We start from the raw sequence: 17,784 nt of genomic DNA on the forward strand, positions 1-17,784 counted from the left end.
AGTTATTTAATGCTAGCCGAAGATAGGAAGATTTCAGTCCGAACAAGGGAAAGGCCCGTCGCCAACAAGAATTGTTGGCTACAATACAACGCGAACGAAAGAACGAACCTGATTGATCATTTGGTTCCCAGTGACTGAGTCAGATGATAACAGACTGAGGTTAATGAATTAAGAATATATATGACCATCGGTAATGGCGCTGTACGCCTACTTTGTACTGTCATCAGATGGTTCGTTTTTAATTACCTATCCTGGTAAATGTCTAACAGATACTATCTACTGAGGTATTTAGATTGAAATTTACGTTAAACCACACCTAAATATTGGACAAATAAATTTATGTTCAGGTTCTTTTGTCACAAAGCTATTGATCTGCGATTTCCCGCCACTACTGCGCCATGGAACAAAATGGCTTCGAACCTGCATCATCCAGGTTCTCAATGGCAATGTTCTAATGGATTTACGGGGATGACACCATGAAGAAGACGCCCTTAGTGTATAATATAAACGGTTAACTATCCTATACGATATATCGTATTGTGCATTCTTAAAAAAATGATGGACAAAATTCAGGGTCTACATTATTGATCTATAAGAGAGTTGACCTCGTTGAAATTTACCAGCTTTTGGGTATAAAAGGAATCGAAATATATTATCAGCAAGATGAAAACGGCCTTCTGAAATAAGCTATCTCACGTAGAGAATTATCATGGAACGATAAAGATAGGCACCACAACCATTAAATTTCTTATCTTTATAATAATAAACTTTATTGGACTATAACTTTTTATTACCATGCAAGATTCACGTGGAATGAAAATGGATTTGATAGCATCAGTGACGTCAAAGTAATGATGCTCTTTTGTTTATAACAGAAAAAAGTCAGCCATATTGCTTCTCGTTTTCTATCCTTATAGATCGCGAGTGCATTAGAGCCGACCGTCGTAGGTCCGGCTTGTCTCCCAAAAATGTTATATATCACGTAACATTACTTGAATAATGCATCGAGAGTGTGAGAAAATGGTTATTAAATAAGTATAGAATCATCATGTATATCAGACAAGTGAGTATTTGCTGTGTTTTTTGTTTTTTTTCTTGACATTACCCTTGCCCTCTTGGGCTGTGGTCTGATCAGTCATGGAGGGAAAAGGGGTGGTGGGTGGGGTGGGGGTGATCGGAGAAGGCTTGTAGGGTGTTGATGGAAGTCTGAAAACTAGACGATTTCATCATTTCAGACTTTCCGTCATGGCTCACTATTTTGTAATGGGAATTACACGGCTCCAACGTCGTGTGTGAAAATAAACTCAAACTTGTAATCGGTGTACCCGTTAGTACCATTAATATGACATTTCGCTGATTATAATTTAGATATAATTTGAATTTTAGACAAATGATTTGTTTCGGTAATATGATTTTTCAACAAAACAACTCAAGATGACATATGTAAGTCATAATGGTCAGAAATTCAAAATGTACCATAAACCGTTGGGGGAATATGGCGTTCATGTAAGTGGCGGGAAGTTTTAGTGTAATTCTAATCCTTTGTTTTTTTGCAAATTGGATATTTTACTTGTCCTAGTATTTACGTATATATTAAACTAGCATATTTCCTTGTTTCCTGAAGTAAGAGTAATGATTGTCATTCTTAATAAACTAGTTTAAAATACCAAATTATAGAAATGAATATTCACCGACATTTTAAAGATCAAAATTTCATTTTTTCAATATGGTTGCACATTGCGTTTTTTGGTAATATATATATATATATATATATATATATATATATATATATATATATATATATATATATATATATATATATATATATATATATATATATATATATATTATATATATATAATATATATATATATATATATATATATATATATATATATATATATATATATATATATATATATATATATATATATATATATATATATATATATCTATACATACATACATATACCAAGGCACTTCCCCCAATTTTTTTTTGGGGGGGGGTTGGGGGGGTAGCCGACATCAAAAAATGAAACAAAAAAGGGGACCACCTCTCTCCACGTTCCTCCCAGCCTGACAAGAGACTTAACCGAATTCGGCTGGTACTGCTATATACTGTATATCTATATCTATTCTAAAGGTTTTAAAGAAAAAACAAAAGAAATATGCAGTCAAACAAATTTAGTGTTCAACTTGTTGGGAGCTTTGTTGATTGACTTATTATTATTAGAAGCTGGGCTATAACCCTAGTTGGAAAAGCAAAGATGCTATAAGCCTAAGGGCTCCAACAGGGAAAAATAGTCCTGTGATGAAAGGAAACAAGGAAGCAAATAAACTACAAGAGAAGAATAAACAATGGAAATAAAATATTTCAAGAACAGTAACAAAATTTCATAGATCCTTCACATTTAAACTATAAAAACTTCGGAGCCTATGTAGTTTGTTGGGACAGGCATGGGACCGCCAGAAATTAGAGTAAAAAATGTCAAACATTGGCTCTTTCAAGGGAATGATCAGAGAATGAAATTGTATTGAATTAACTTGTTTTGTGAATGCTTGTCCTAACAAACTTCATACTAGGACAGGGTCGCGATCGCTAGAAAATAGAGTAAAAAACGTCGCCAATTTAATTTTCACGAGGAGTTTAACAATGAAATCAATTCACTTTCTGTAAATGCTTGTCCCAACAAACTACATACTAGGACAGGGATGTGATTGCCAGAAAATAGTGGAAAACTTCAGCAATAGACTTTAACAACTAACCCAAACTTTCCCCCCAACCTAACGTTCATGTCATGTCTTTACTTTCTTAATCACCTAACGGGGGTTTAACGTCCCCGTGCGACCTCCCAAACACTGTCGCTATCATACAAACACCACAAACCCACCTAACCTAGTAGTTCCCAGATCACAATCCCTAGCCGGGGCAAGCCCCCAGACCCCCTTCCCAGGTCTCCTACACAATAAAAGCAATGGGCAGCCCTCTTAAGTTATATCTTGACCACTTTGTAATAGTTACTCATGATTACCATAATATTCTTAGTCTCTATAGTTGAAATCCTTGGGTTCTTAGCACCTTCAAGCTCTTCCAGGGTGGAGGATTAGGCGGAGGACTTGAATTTGCCCGACTAGTGGAAGGTCGGGCGTCACTTGCGGAAGAACGGCCGGTGGAGGACCGAATGTTACTGAGAGAGGTTGACTTGTTGAGGGCCGAAGGTTACTAGCGTTAGCGGGAGGACGGATTGTTGAGGGAGGAGATTCAGGAATTGGCAAGTGTGGGTAAATGCGCTTGACGAGCTGTAAAAATGCCCCGAACGGTCATAAGGATTTCTATATATTGCTTGCTGATACAGTAATCTGCGAAATAGCTGTTGCACAACTCTTTCTGGGTACCGAGTCTTGGTAGCAAGCTCCTTGTGAGAACCCGCCAATGTGATTCTATAGTGTTTATGTACGGTTGGGTTATTAGGATCAAACAAAGTTAACACTGATTAACTGTAAAATGAATAAAATCATAGTTTTGGCCTTGGCGTAGCCTTTCCAGCAATCGGAAATGATGGTGATCACTAGAAGAACATGCTTTTGGGGCGCCTAGATTGTTTGCACGCTACATTCCGCAACCACTTGGAAATAGGTCTCGCGTGTTTCCCGGTCAATGCCCCCAAAGACCCAGGTTCCTTCGACTCGCTGCCCTATGTTATACTTCCTCGTGCCGAACTCACTCATCCACTATTACAATGTGCTCTGGTCGGCCTATTTTCTTGTCTAAAATCAAAAACTGTTCACGCTTCTTGGCAAAAGCTATACCAGTCACCAAGAGTGTGAAAAGCAAGCTTTTCCCTCTTCACAGCAACGCTGTCTTGAGCCCAACGTTCAACCCAACATGTAAAGAGAATGACCTCGTGTTCTTCGAGGTGTGAGCTCGAAGATTGAGCCCTGCTTCATTATGGATTTTTTGTGACACTTGCGGTTTATTGGCCAGTGAGCGCATTGCAGCCATCACGTATAAGGGCAACATCAACTACTTTACACTTCACAGGGACCCCTAAAATCACGTAAGAGCCCTTCACGAAATAAAAAATAAAAAATTCTGGGGTAATTCGAGTTTATATCTAAAAATCTTATTGCCCTCAGTGCATGTAGCTGATCTTCATGAGTAATAAACTCAACAACATTGCTCAAAGAAGAAAAACTAAAGGGAACACGTCTGTACGGTAAATATGACACTTAAATTACTAGTGAAACTGGAATTTGCCATAAGTAATGGACTAGTGCTGGCTAGTTTGGTATTTTTGTCTATGATAAAAGGGGCCGAGGGCATAATAACTTATGTATCGGTCTATTAAAATGTGAAGTATTTTTTCACTCGCAAGTCCATTTTTTACATCTGAGAGACTGAAGGGGGCTTATTGCGTATGCTTGGTTTCTGTGTATTTATAATGTCTGTCAGGTGATTTTTTTTAAACCAATTAACAGCTTACAAGTACTTTTTCATAAGTTTTCCCAAATGTTCTACAACATACATTTTTTTTTTCATCTTCCCCTTCAGTTTCAACTTGACCACCATCACGTAAAGACCTCTCTAAGAGGTCTCAATTATGTCGGCAATTGATTATGATGGAAATGCTCTCCGTTCAATATAAAGCTATTGTTACACATACGAAATTAGAAATGTAACAGTGAAATAATGCCTCTAAGGTCCGATTCTGACTTAATTTTTAGGGAAGACCGGCACATTTTCTACTGCAAAGCTTCTGTAAAGACTGCCATGACAAAAAAAAAAAAAAAAAAAAAAAAAAGAAGAAGACTATCATAAGGTAAGGAATTATTTGTGATTTACTTTTTCATAATGTAAGTTTTTTTGTTATTTACTTTATTATAATGTAGAGATTTATTTACGATTTTTAGTTTGCGACCTGAGAAGTTGGGGTCTGGCTAGCGGTTGTGCCCTGGGAAGGGGGTCCCAGGTTGCTTGGGGTTGTAACCTGGGAACTACTAGGTTAGGTTAGATGGGTTTGTTTGTTTCTACACCCTTTTACAAATCTCAAAAGTGTTAAATCACGTTTTGGCCTGTTTTCAGCCACTTACATGAGCCATATATTTTTCCAACTGGTTATCTTGTGCTTATTTTGTATTTCTTATCATTATTATTGCTGCAAATCACACTTTTATGACATTTCCCAACCCCCAAAAAACCCCGGTTTCCCACTGTGTACACCATAATTGTCGATATATAAGGGGGTCCAAAAACTTATGAATGGGTGGTTTGCCCCAATAATCATGGTCAGAAATGCATAAAGCACAAAATAGCAAGTAGGTAAAATATATGGTTCATGTATTAGGCTAGAAATGAAAGTAACATATTTACCGTCCGTTACGGTGGTTCGCTTTGGATAGGCCGACCTCATTCAGGTCAATCTCAGGTCGCGGGGACATTAAAAATTTTGAATTCACGCGGCCAACAAAAGTAGGCCTACAAGCGCACAGAAACGTAAGGTTACTACGGGTGGGTTGTTTGACACTAGCTCAATTTGCCAAAAAAACCTTAACTAGATGTTGGCTAACCTAACCTTTGGTTATACATACATACATATATATATATATATACATACATACATATATATATATATATATATATATATATATATATATATATATATATATATATATATATATATACATATATATATACATATATATATATATGTATACACATATATATATATATATATATATATATATATATATATATATATATATATATATATATATATATATATATATACAGTATATATATATATATATATACATATGTATACGTATACATATGTATATATACACCTATATGTATAGACATGTACAGTATACATATATATATATATATATATATATATATATATATATATATATATATATATATATATATATATATATTTGTTCCAACACAGAGACTTACCTCAAAACACTTTCATAGGAGTTACCTGGAACCTCCTCTCAAACGACCAGTTTTGTGTAGTTTACCCTACTCCCGTTTTTTATAATGATAGGCCTAGCGGAGGAATACATGCCCTGAGGGCAATACCAAGCCAGGCCACGTTTCCTAGGTCGTAGTCTTCAGTAAGTTTTCTGGTCGCGTCGCGTTATCACACGACGCTCCTCTGCTCTCAGTGCGACCCTTTGTGTCTCGTGGCCATGTGGTTACCACATGGTCCGTTGTGCTCTGCCCGCGCGCTTGGTGCTTTTATATATATATATATATAATATATATATACATATATATAGATATATATACATATATATAGATATATATACATATATACATGGATATATATACATATACATAACAAATTAGTGTTCGGCATAATTTCAGGATGTGTCCCAACGAACTACAATCTTAACAAGGGTTTAAGAATGTTGATTGTTGGGATTAGTGAAAACATAAGTCTGAACATCAATAAATGTTCAAGCTTGCACCGCCAACTGATAGGCAAACGGGGCGCCGCTCAACTTTTGTTGTTACAGTCAGGCAGGAAGCAATGCTTGGGGTAACTTTAACGATCAATTAACTTGACAGCTGCTTCAGCGAACGACACATTCCAACAACTTTTCTCCTACCTAACAATTATGATGATTATTACAGCAGTATCAAATGCCTCTGTAAGATGTGTCCCAACCAACTACAAACTTAAATTAGGGGTAAGAATGTATATTGATGGGACAGCATTAAATCATAAAAATGAACGATTCTGAGCCTGGGACGACACGAGCTCCATCTATCGGGAAAGTTTGGATACTAGGCAGGAGCTACCCGTGACTTGCGTTCAGACCGGGCTGAACTTAGAAAATATTGCTGTGGCAAAGGTAAATTATAATATTCAGCTTGATAAAATAACTGAATATTGTGGTATATTGGATCATAGTAAAGAACATTTTCCCCATTAAGAAAATGATTTGACAAATAATAAGAAAGATATCCCCTGTCCTAACAAACTACATTCTACCCAAAACTTAAAAAAAAACAAGAGAACGAGGAACAAGGCAGAACAGCTTGCCTGAGTGTACCCGCAAGCAAGAGAACTCTGATCCATGACCGCGGAAGGTCATGGTACAGAGGCTATGGCGCTACCCAAGACTAGAGAACAATAGTTTGTTTTTGAAGTGTCTTCCTAGAAGAGCTGCTTGCCATACCTGAAGTCTTTTTTCTACCCTTACTAAGAGAAAAGTAACCTCTGAACGATTACAGTTCAGAAGTAAGTTAACTTCTGGAGTGAAGAAGAATTGTTTAGTAATCTTAGTGTTGTCAGGCATATGAGAATTGAGGAGAATATGGAAAGAATTGGCCAGACTATTCATTGTATGTGTAAGCAAAGACAGAAGGAGCTGTAACCAAAGAGAGTGGGATCCAATGTAGTACTGTCTGGCCTGTCAAAAGCCCCAATAACTCTTGCGGTAGTATCTCAACAGGTGGCTGGTGCCCTGGCCAACCTACTATCTATTCTGTATTTAGCACAAGCGCTGCTTTATATATGGAGAGATGAGATGGTAAATACAAACAAGGTTTGAATAATATGAATTTTAAGGATTTTTAATGACATGATTGAAATTACTATAAGGGGAAAGTCTACTTCTTAGGACCTTATAAGAAAAGTTCATTCGGCATTAAATGAAACTAGTAACAAATGTAATGAATTAGAAATATTTGATTGTTTATGCACATATGCAATTGTTGCTAGTCAGCTGCAAGACAAAGGCCTCAGACATGTCAATTCATGTCTGGGGTTTGGCCAGTTTTCATTGCCGCGCTGGCCAGTGCAGATTGGTGATTGTAAGCACAGCAGACAAACCTGTTTATGGGTGGCCCCGACTAGTACAGCCTTGCTGATCATGGCAATACACAAACAATCATCACATTATGGTATCTACACTCAAAATATATATATATATACATTATATATATATATATATATATATATATATATATATATATATTGCATATAAATATTTACTTACAGAAAAGCAAATACTATCAACAGACTTCTAGCGGATGTAAAAAACAGGAACACGGTAAATGAGTTCAAGAATATGTTAGACAAGTTCATAAAAACTAAATGCTCAAAGTAAATTTCTCTACTCAAGAGTAGTCTCCCCGGATGGACTTGAAAGTCTTTGAGGCATCCAAAATCCTTGTAACTCAATATCAGTTAAATAAAGCACTAAATTATTGTAACTCAAGTTTTCAAACCAGTTTCCTTTGGTGACGGATATAATGATGAAGGGAGAAGAGTTATACGACACTTGTGATAAATTTGGATATGTCTCTTATACATCGTGCCAATTGTTGAGCGATTTACTGTACTTGATATGAACATGCAATTTGCCATCTTCTCTCACTGCTTTCTTGTTTCTTGATAAAGTCTACTTTCATTTCCATTGAAGTGGCTTGCCATTTCTTTACTGTCACCACTAATCTTACTCTTCATTGCACTACCAGTAGCAGTCTCCTTATCAGCCTTAGTTAATGTTATTGTAATTTACGGAAATAAGGCAAAAATATGGAAGGTAATACACAGAAGCAGCTAAAATGATCACAATACCACAGACAATTGAAATTGAATAAAGCGAATCAGTGCTGAACGGCCTTGGGTGACGGCGGCAAATTTTGACGTCAGTTGGAAGTGGCGCTAACTTCAAAATTACAACTACTGAGTTTACAAACTTTTTTTTTATATATATATATATATACTTGTGGTAGTGTGCGTTCATAAATTGTATGGTTGTACCTTATGGACTGTCTATACTGTATTAGTTTGCTCGTATAAAAGTTGAAAAGCAAACGAAACAATTGTCTGAACCGGTTCATAACAAATTTGCTGTTTTTCCTTCGCCTGTATGTAGCCGTATGTGTTACTAACGAGACTATCATTCTCCTTTGCTTTATTACCTTACTGGACTCGGTTGGGATTAAAGGTTTAATCTGTCATTTTTAATCATCTGACTTACCCTAGTTATTATATATATATATATAGCTTACTTTCCTGACGTCACGGCAGAAATTTCAAAACTCGCGGCAATCGCCGTTTGGGTAGCCAGGTGTACCACCAGTGCGCCCTCTAGCCAGGTACCTGGAACCATTCCAGTCATTCCTCAGATCTTCCCTGCCGCCACACCGGCGACATCGTTGGACTTTTCACTCGCTGTTTTACTTGCAGTTATCTTGATGTATAATTTGGTTTTGGCTTTCGCTCGTTTGGATTTGCTTTTAGATTTTCTTGAACCACTATTGAATTTAGTTATTTTGACCCTTGCTTGTTTCATCTCTCTTTAAAATATTCAAAATGTCTGACTCTTCTTCAACTTATAGAAAGTGTGTGAGAGGTTGTAAGGCCCGGCTTGCTAAAGCCTCTATTGATCCCCACGCCATTTGTGTAAAATGTTGAGGTAAAGTTTGTGAGTTGGGTGATCGTTGCGATGAATGTGCTATTTTGTCTGAGAGTGAGTGGTTAGAATTTGACCGCTACACTCGTAAACTTGAGAGAGATAGGATTAGACGGAGTTTATCTCGTTCTTCTAGAGATTATTCCCCTTCCCGTGTCAACGAACGTAGTCCTTCCCCTGTAGTGGTAGTTCCAGATCCCACTACTGTTACTGCTGATGAACCAACTCTAAAGGACATGATGGTGGCCATTCAAGCCCTGGGCATGAAAGTTGAATCGCTTGCAGCGGACAGAACCCAGTTAATGTCAGATGTTAAACAATTAACAAGTGCTAGTGTCAGTGCTAAAAGTGCAGTGAATTTAATTAGTGCAGTGGAGGGTGCGTCTGCTCGGACCTGTCGTTCTCCTAGCCTTAGACCTCTTCCAAGCTCCCCAACCCCTGGGAGAAGGAATGTCGAACGGCGAAAGGAAACGAGAGGCGTTAGCGCCTGAGCAGACGTCCCCTTGAGCGTACCTGTTGACGCTTCACAGGGCGCTCACCCTCACCATGGGAAAGGTGAAGTGAAAGTGTTTTCATCATCTTCGGATGACGCAGCGCCCAGATGGAGCTGGTGTCACGCTTCCAGACCTCTGAAGAGGAAGATTGACTCTGTCGCTCAGCGTCGTATCATGACGCCGCAAGCTCCTGGTTGCAGTCATTGGAGCAGTCCGGAGTGTTTTCGTTCTGCTGAAGAAGGCTCTCCTGACAAGCGCCCTGTTTCGTCAGTAGGAGAAGGAAGGATGTCGGAAGCTGTCAAGCGTCCAGCCCAACCAGTTGCAGGACAGTTTTCTGAGACTGGCATGACCTTGGTACATGCTCCTTCACCTTCAGATTGGTTTTTGTCCTCTGGACGCGGAAGGATGTCTGAAGCTGTCAAGCGTCCAGCCCAACCAGTTGCAGGACAGTTTTCTGAAACTGGCATGACCTTGGTACATGCTCCTCCACCTTCAGATTGGTTCTTGTCCTCTGGACGCTCTGCGCGTTCCTTTAGCGACGTTGAAAGCGAGCTTGTGGTAGAAGTAACGTCTCCTGTTTTGCCACAAGAAGTTGACCCCAATTTTAGTATGCTGCAAGATATGCAGCAGAAACTCTCTTCTCTCATGCAAGTCTATCAGCCTGCGGACAACAAGAGAGTGGCTCGCCAAGACCCCGAGCGTCAGGAAGCTTCACACCTTGACGCCAAGCTTCAGAAGGCTATAAGTCGAGAGGTCCTTGACGACGGACAGCTTTCCAAGTGTCGAGAGCCTGGTAGTCATGACGCCGAGCGTCAAGCAGATAACGTGACTCCGAGCGGCGTAGTGAGGTACCTCCGCATTACGCCGAGCTTCAAGCAGTTAGACGCGATGCCGAGGGGCGTGATAAGGACCCTCCTGCTAAGCGTCGAGAGACTAATCCGCACGACACCGAGCGTCAAGCAGCCAGACTTGACGCCGAGCGTCAAGCAGTTAAGCGTGATGCCGAGCATCAAGCAGTGAGACTTACGCCGAGCGTCAAGGCGAGCGAGCGTCGAGATCGCAGACGCCTTAGTTCCGATCGTTATGATCACGAGCGGGTTCCGAGCGTCGAGCGTTGGGACAACGTGTCGCCAGACGTGATGACCTTGGACCCCTTGACGCCAGAAGTCAGGATCTTGAGGAGTTGACTCCTAGTAAACAAGACTTCTCTACCTCGGTTAGAGCCTTGTCTGAGGAAGGGATTGAGGATCATCTTTCCCCTACTGATCTTTTAGAGGTATTCTCGGAAGGAGAAGATCCTAAGGCCCTTCATCCTTCGGTTGACCTAAAGAAACTTATGAAAGTTTTTACTGAAGAGTTTCCGGTTTATTTTGTGCCTGCTGCTCCTCGTTCACCGCCTTCAGAATTTACGCTAGGGAAGGCGTCGAAGGAGTCTCTGTTTACAAAGATGGTTCTGTCTCAATCATCAAAGAGAGCTTTGAGGATGATGGGAGAGTGCATACAGTCCTAGAAGGACCAGGGAAAGACTGTTTTCTCTTTTCCCCCCGGCTAGATTGGCCTCCAGATCTAGTGTTTGGTACGAGACGGGAGGAGTTGTCGGCTTGGGAGTTCCTGCCTCTGCCCAAGGAGACTTTTCAAGTCTGGTAGACTTCTTGTCGGACGGCCATGAGAAGGACCAAAATTCTCTGGTCAACTTCAGAACTTATCATCTTCTCAAAGGCGTTTTCAGAGTCTTCGAGGTATTCATTTTCCTTGACTGGACTCAGGAGCCTTGGGGAAAAAGGTTTCTGCCTTGAAGGATGTTGACACATAGTCTCATCCACATTATGTCGTGCATGTGTTCTTTTCTGTCCATTGGGGTTACAACCTTTCAGAAGTCAGAATTGCTGTACGCACCTCTTTCTTCCTCTTTTTCCTCAAGAGTTGGTTAGAGAGGTTTCTTCTGCATTAACCCAAAAGGCCACACAGGATTTGGTGTTAAAGACAGCAAGGAAGGTTCTACCTACTTCCTTCACTAGCCGAAGGGAGAAGCTCCATTCCCTCAGTTTTCACAGCCCTTTCGAGGGAAAACTTTTAGTAGGGGTAGTTCCAGACCCGAGGGAAGGAGAAGAGGATCTAGACCAGGGCGAAGCAGAGTCCGACTGCATTCGCCTTCAGACAGCAGTAGGAGCCAGACTAAACAACTTCTGGCGAGCTTAGGAGAAAAGGGGAGCAGACCTTTGGTCTGTACAATTACTGAAGGAGGGATACAAAAAGGACCTCACGATGAAGACTATTTTTGGTCAGTCTGGCGACAGCTAAAAGAGTCGGTGAGATTCATGCTTTTAGTTAAAACGTTGGTTTTTCGAGATAACAAAGCTATCGGCTCATTGCAGTTAGGCTTTCTCGCCAAGAACGAACGCCCTTCTCAAGCTTGGCCCAAGGCTTTTGAGTTTCCGAACCTTTAGGACGTGGTTGGCAAGGAGTTGTAGAGGGTCTTGTGCCCAGTAAGACCCCTGAAGTTCTACCTGGACTGAATGAAAGAGTTGCGAGGCAAGGCGGAAGCTCTTTGGTGCTTGTTCCAGAAGCCCTCGTTACAGAGGTCGAAGAATGCACTTTCATTCTTCATCAGGCTCTTAATAAGAGAAACTCATGCACATTGCAGTAAGGCAGACCGCAAGCATTTAAAAGTCAAGACGCATGAAGTTAGAGCTGTAGCAACTTCGGTGGCCTTCAAGCAGAATAGATCGTTGCAGAGCATTATGGAAACCACCTTTTGGAGGAGTAAATCTATGTTCGCTTCACATTATTTAAAACTTGTCCAGACTCTTTATGAGGAATGCTTCACTCTGGGACCATTTGTAGCAGCGAGTGCAGTAGTGGGGGAAGGATCCACCACTGCATTCCCATAATCCTAATACCCTTTTCTTCTCTTGGAACTTTCGTATTTTTATGGTTGTTCGTGGAGATTGTGACAGTCTTCCACAATCATTGATTTTAGTCAGGTGGTCAATTTGTTCCTGGAGAGCGCCCAGAACAAGAGTATTGGAGGAGGTCCAGTCACATAGAGGTTTTTAGACTGATTTGACAGCTCCTAGAGGTCTTCAGCCCCCTGGGTGGATCGCTGGATCTCGTAAGGAAAGCGGACAGTGAAAGAATTTATTGAAGTCAGCTTCCTTATCAGGTACGAACCCTTAAGCTTGTTTTTTTAAATATGTAACTTCCTCGGTAGTTACATATATATACATGTATAGCTTAAATCCCGCGTTTCGTTGCGCGCACGGCAGAAATTCAAATTTCGCGGCAATCGCCGCCATGACAGTAGGTGGTCATACATGAGTGCCATCTCTCATAGGTTACTAGAACCATTCCCAACATTCCTCAGAAATTCCCTGTTGTTGATCGAGTCAACACCTAGGAAATCGTTTCGCTGATATATTACTTTTATTCTACAATTTGGTGAAGTACCTTTTGTCTGATTATTGTTAATGGCTTTCGCTGCCTTTCAACTATCGAAGATATTGGATCTTCCTTTTCACACGGAATAAGATAGTTTTTTGTTGGTCCAACTTGGACAGTTTAATTTAACTTGATTGTCAAGATGGCTCCTCTGTTGTTAAACTTTGTGTGTAGGGCTAGACTGGCTTTCAAGCTGCTACACAGTATGTAGCAGAGGGCATGTGTGTATTTGGTCTCTTTTCTATGTTCGTAAGATTGAAATGGATAGGATCAAGGAATTTTTTCCCCCTACTTTATCAACTATCGAACAACTCTTAAAGATATAATGGAAGGAAAAACATTTAAACATTAAAACATTATGACGTCACAATTATGTGACGTAAACTCTTAGCAGGGCGAGATCTGAATGCCTTGAAGGAAATCAGTCCGCCATCGTGATGACGTCACAATCCTGTAATCTACTTAGTATGACTTGCAAATATGTGAATTATTTTCTTTTTCTTGCAAGAAATGTTTAAAATATTAACTTACTAAGCATAAGTATTTTATTTTTTATAATAAGTATATATTTGTCCTATTAGTATATTTCCTTTAGTTAATTTTTGATTTATATAGATTTCACGAGCATAAGTACTCTTGTCGATCGTTATTGTTTCACAATACTTGTATCGTTATTTGATATTTCGATTTTGAGAATACTAATATTAATCATATAACCTATTGTATTTTCTGGCGAAAGAGTATAATCTCGCAACGGGCAGGTCTATTAAGATCTAATGTGAAATAGTTAAAAAGTGCTAGTGTTCAGTGGCACGTAAAATGACGCAGTGCAGTGGAGGGTGTGTTCGTTTGTGTCCGTCATACTCCTAGCCCGGGACCTTTTCCATGCTCCCCAACCCCTGGGAGAAGGAAAGTCGAAAGGCGAAGGGAGATGTTAGACCTTGATCAGGGAACGAACGTCCCCTCGAGCGATCCTGTTGATGTATCCCAGTACGCTCACCCTCGCCATTGGAAAGGCGAGGTAAAAGTGTTATCCTTGCCGTTGGTTGACGCGAGGCTGGCGTTTTACGTTTTCCCTTCCTGCTAGACAAGAGAGTTGCTCGTCATGGGACCGAGCATCGAGATCGCTCCCTCACAGCGATCTGGACGCGTTTCGGGAGGCGGCATACAGTAGATATTGTCGCTCCCTCACAGCATGCAAGACGCATGCCTGGCGCATACAGCATGCTGGACGCATGCGAGCGGGCCGCTTCCCCGCGTCAGGTTTGCGAACTTCATAGTTCCAAGCCATGATCTAGGGATCGTGGTTAATTAGCAGAAGTCAAGCCTCACGCTAAAGTGAGGATTGGCAATGTATTATCTGGGTACAGGTATGTTGATAGACACGACAATAGCAATAGTCTTCCTGTCAGATAATCACATCAACAGCCTCAGAAAGGTAGCTCAACTGTGCCTGCTTATTCAATAATTTCATGCTTGATAGTTGCAACGTCTTATAGAACCTCTTGTCACTGGAGAAGCTTCTTCCAGTGGTATGAGGCCGCTGACTCCCTGCAGTGTAACAAGAAGTGAGGGATGATCTATGATGGTGGCTAGACTAAAAGAACCTCACCAGGGGAGTCTCGCTTGACTGTTTACGGATACATCCAAAGAGGCATTGGATCGCATTCCTAAAGGACCCTGGCTCCCTCAGGATTCTAGTTCGAAGGCGAAAGGATCCTGCATATCAGTCAGTCTGAAATGTGAAGTGTTCCTAGCACTTCAGACTTTCCAACAGTTTGATAGGGCACTCAGTATCGTTGATGAGCAATGATACGACCATAATCGCCTTTGTCAACAAGCAGTCAGGTACTCTACTGCTACATGGCAAAGGAAGGATGTACATGTGCATACAACACTGCAGTAGAGCTGTCAGCAAAGTACATTCCAAGCAAGAGGAATGGACTAGCAGATTATATCTGCTGTCAGGGTTATGTAGTAGGAATAGAGTGGTCCTTAGATCCCTGCATGGAGGAAAGGCTTCTTGCACTTTGGGGTTCCCAACGATTGATGTTCACCACCTGGAACAAGAAGCTTCTAGTGTTCTGCTCTCCAGTCCCACACCTATTGGCAGCTATGGAGGATGCCATCCTGCATCTCATGGACAACCTAGACCCGACGCCTTTCCTCCCTTCTGCTTGCTACGTTTGATAATCAACTGGCAGTTAACCACCCTGAACATCAGGCTAACCCTGGTTGCCCCCAAGTGGCCACAAGCCAGTGGCTTCCCTGTCACTTCATTGGAGGAGACTATCTAGCATATCCCAGCAAAAGACTTTTCCAAAGGCTGTGCACAGGAGTGGTATGAATACTTGTGTAGATCCTCTGCAACTGTATATCGGGGAAAGTGGGCAGGCTTCTGAGATTAGTGTGGTATACAGGGTACTTTTGGGGTCTGAACCTCTGCAACTGATTGTTGATGTTTTGCTCTATCCTTGCTGATAGAAGCTCCCTAAGTCCCTGAGGTGAAAGATCGCGCGGCCTTGCGTCAAGTCTTCAGATTGACGGGATGAGGTCTCCTCGTAGTGGAAGTTGTCCAGGTTGATGAGGAGCTTCGAGCAGTCCCGTTCTAACCGCAAACTTGGACCCCGAGCTTGGGACATACGGAAGTTCTCTGCTCTTAAACGTGCTCTGTACAACCCTTGAAAAGATCATCAGACATTTGTCTGACAAGACTGGTCTTACTGGCTCTAGCTTGGGCGGCGAGAGTAGGCAAATTTCACGGCATATCATGTGCCATCAGTCATTCCAAGGGATGGAAGAATGTCTTGATGACTTTTTAGGTTTGATTCCTCCTTCATATCCTCTTCTAGATTCGATAAGCAATTGGGATGACCACCACCTCTGTGCTGTAATAGTGCTACCCTAAGAGAGCCTACTTCCTCAGAACAGAGCATATGATGATGTTCCTGAGCACTAATAGAGTGAAGAAGTCTCATCTCCAAGAACACAGTTTCTTTCGGTCTTCGAGAGCCATCAAGCTACCATACTCTGCTTCTTGGGAAGCCTCAAGTGATCCATCTAACATGTGAGCTTACAAAGTCAGGGGAGTTGGCTCCTCCCTTTGCATTCAGCAAGAACCTGTGTGACATGAGCTTAAGTGCTGAAGGCAGCAGCCTAGTCTCAGACAACCTTCACTGCCCACTATTTGAGGGAGTTTACATTCAAGCCCGTGGACAATCTCTTTGTGACGATTGATAGCTCATTAACAGGTGGTGTAGTAATCATAGCTCCCTCATAGCACAGTAAGTTTTTAGTCTTGGAATGGAGATGCAACGCAAGTCCAAGAATTGAAGGTAAGAATATCGGGCTGTTTTTCTTTTCTTCCCCTCCCTTAAGGTTATGGAGCTGGACCAAACGATTGATGACGATCGTTAGAATGTACAGTATACACACCCATTTCTCATATAGGGCATGTAATGCCTATACATTGATACTCATTAGAAGGATGTACAATAGATTCTTCCTAGACCATCCAATAACTTTTAACACCTGTGACATCCCTATGCTCAAGTAGTCAAGGTGGTCAGTGGCCTGCATTTTGCTCCTTTATGTGACCAAAGTACATTGATAATTCCCAGGTCAGTAAAACCAGTTAGTTGTGACATAGAATTCTCTTAATTAAAGGTTGAAGGTTTGTATTTATAGAAACCTCAGATTTTTTAATCTATTTGTTCCAACACGAAGTACTTACCTCGAACTACTTTCTTAAGAGTATCTGGGATCTCCTCCCATCCGACCAGAGTTTTGTGTAGCTTACTCTAAACCCATTTTCTATGAGGGGTAACCTCAGGCGGAGAGATACGCGCCCTGAGGCTAACCCTGGGTCAGAGAGCATGCTTGCTCAGGTCTCTACCTCCAGTAAGTTCTCTGGTCACTTCGCGATATCATCTCGCCGCTCTCCTTAATCCCAGTGTGACTTGTGTGTCCCCGACCCTTTGTGTCCCACGCGGTACCCACGTGGTTCCTTTGTGCTTTCTCTGTGCGTGCTTGTGTCTCGTAGTTCTTCTCCTTCATCATGGAGCATCCTTGCCATTGTCCTGGGCCTATGGCCGGCAAATCGTGTGGAGCGTTCCTCTCGAAACCCGAAGTTGACCCGCACTCCTTGTGTTCTTCGTGTCCGGAGTGCGAGTCGTGGAACGAGGTGCAGTTGGTGCGGTATAGCACCAAAAAGAAGAAGGCGACGAAGAAGTCGCATAAGAAGACCAACATCCCTTCCTCCCTTGCTTAGACGGGCGCCTCGTCGGTCCGAGCTTCTCTCCCAACCTCCCTAACCCAGAGTAGGGGACGAGTTAAGTCCGTTGCGGGGAAGAGGCCCGCGGCCCTTCCCCAAGAGTCTGATCTTCATGACAGTGGGGTTGTGGCGTAAGGGGCG

At 41.4% G+C, this 17,784-nt stretch overlaps 1 protein-coding gene across 3 annotated transcripts in view; it reads left to right on the top strand.

The window, feature by feature from the left end:
- The first annotated feature begins 906 nt into the window (after positions 1-906).
- Positions 907-17,784, top strand: part of SMC3 (structural maintenance of chromosomes 3) — a 73,470-nt gene continuing 56,592 nt past the window's right edge. For all 3 annotated transcript variants that reach the window (XM_068357035.1, XM_068357034.1, XM_068357033.1), the window contains exon 1: positions 907-1,063. In XM_068357035.1, the coding sequence (XP_068213136.1) occupies positions 1,049-1,063 (15 nt within the window). In that variant the 5' untranslated portion in view covers positions 907-1,048. The remainder of the gene's footprint in view (positions 1,064-17,784) is intronic.

This window comes from Palaemon carinicauda, chromosome 33, assembly GCF_036898095.1.
Source record: "Palaemon carinicauda isolate YSFRI2023 chromosome 33, ASM3689809v2, whole genome shotgun sequence".
NCBI lineage: Eukaryota > Metazoa > Arthropoda > Malacostraca > Decapoda > Palaemonidae > Palaemon > Palaemon carinicauda.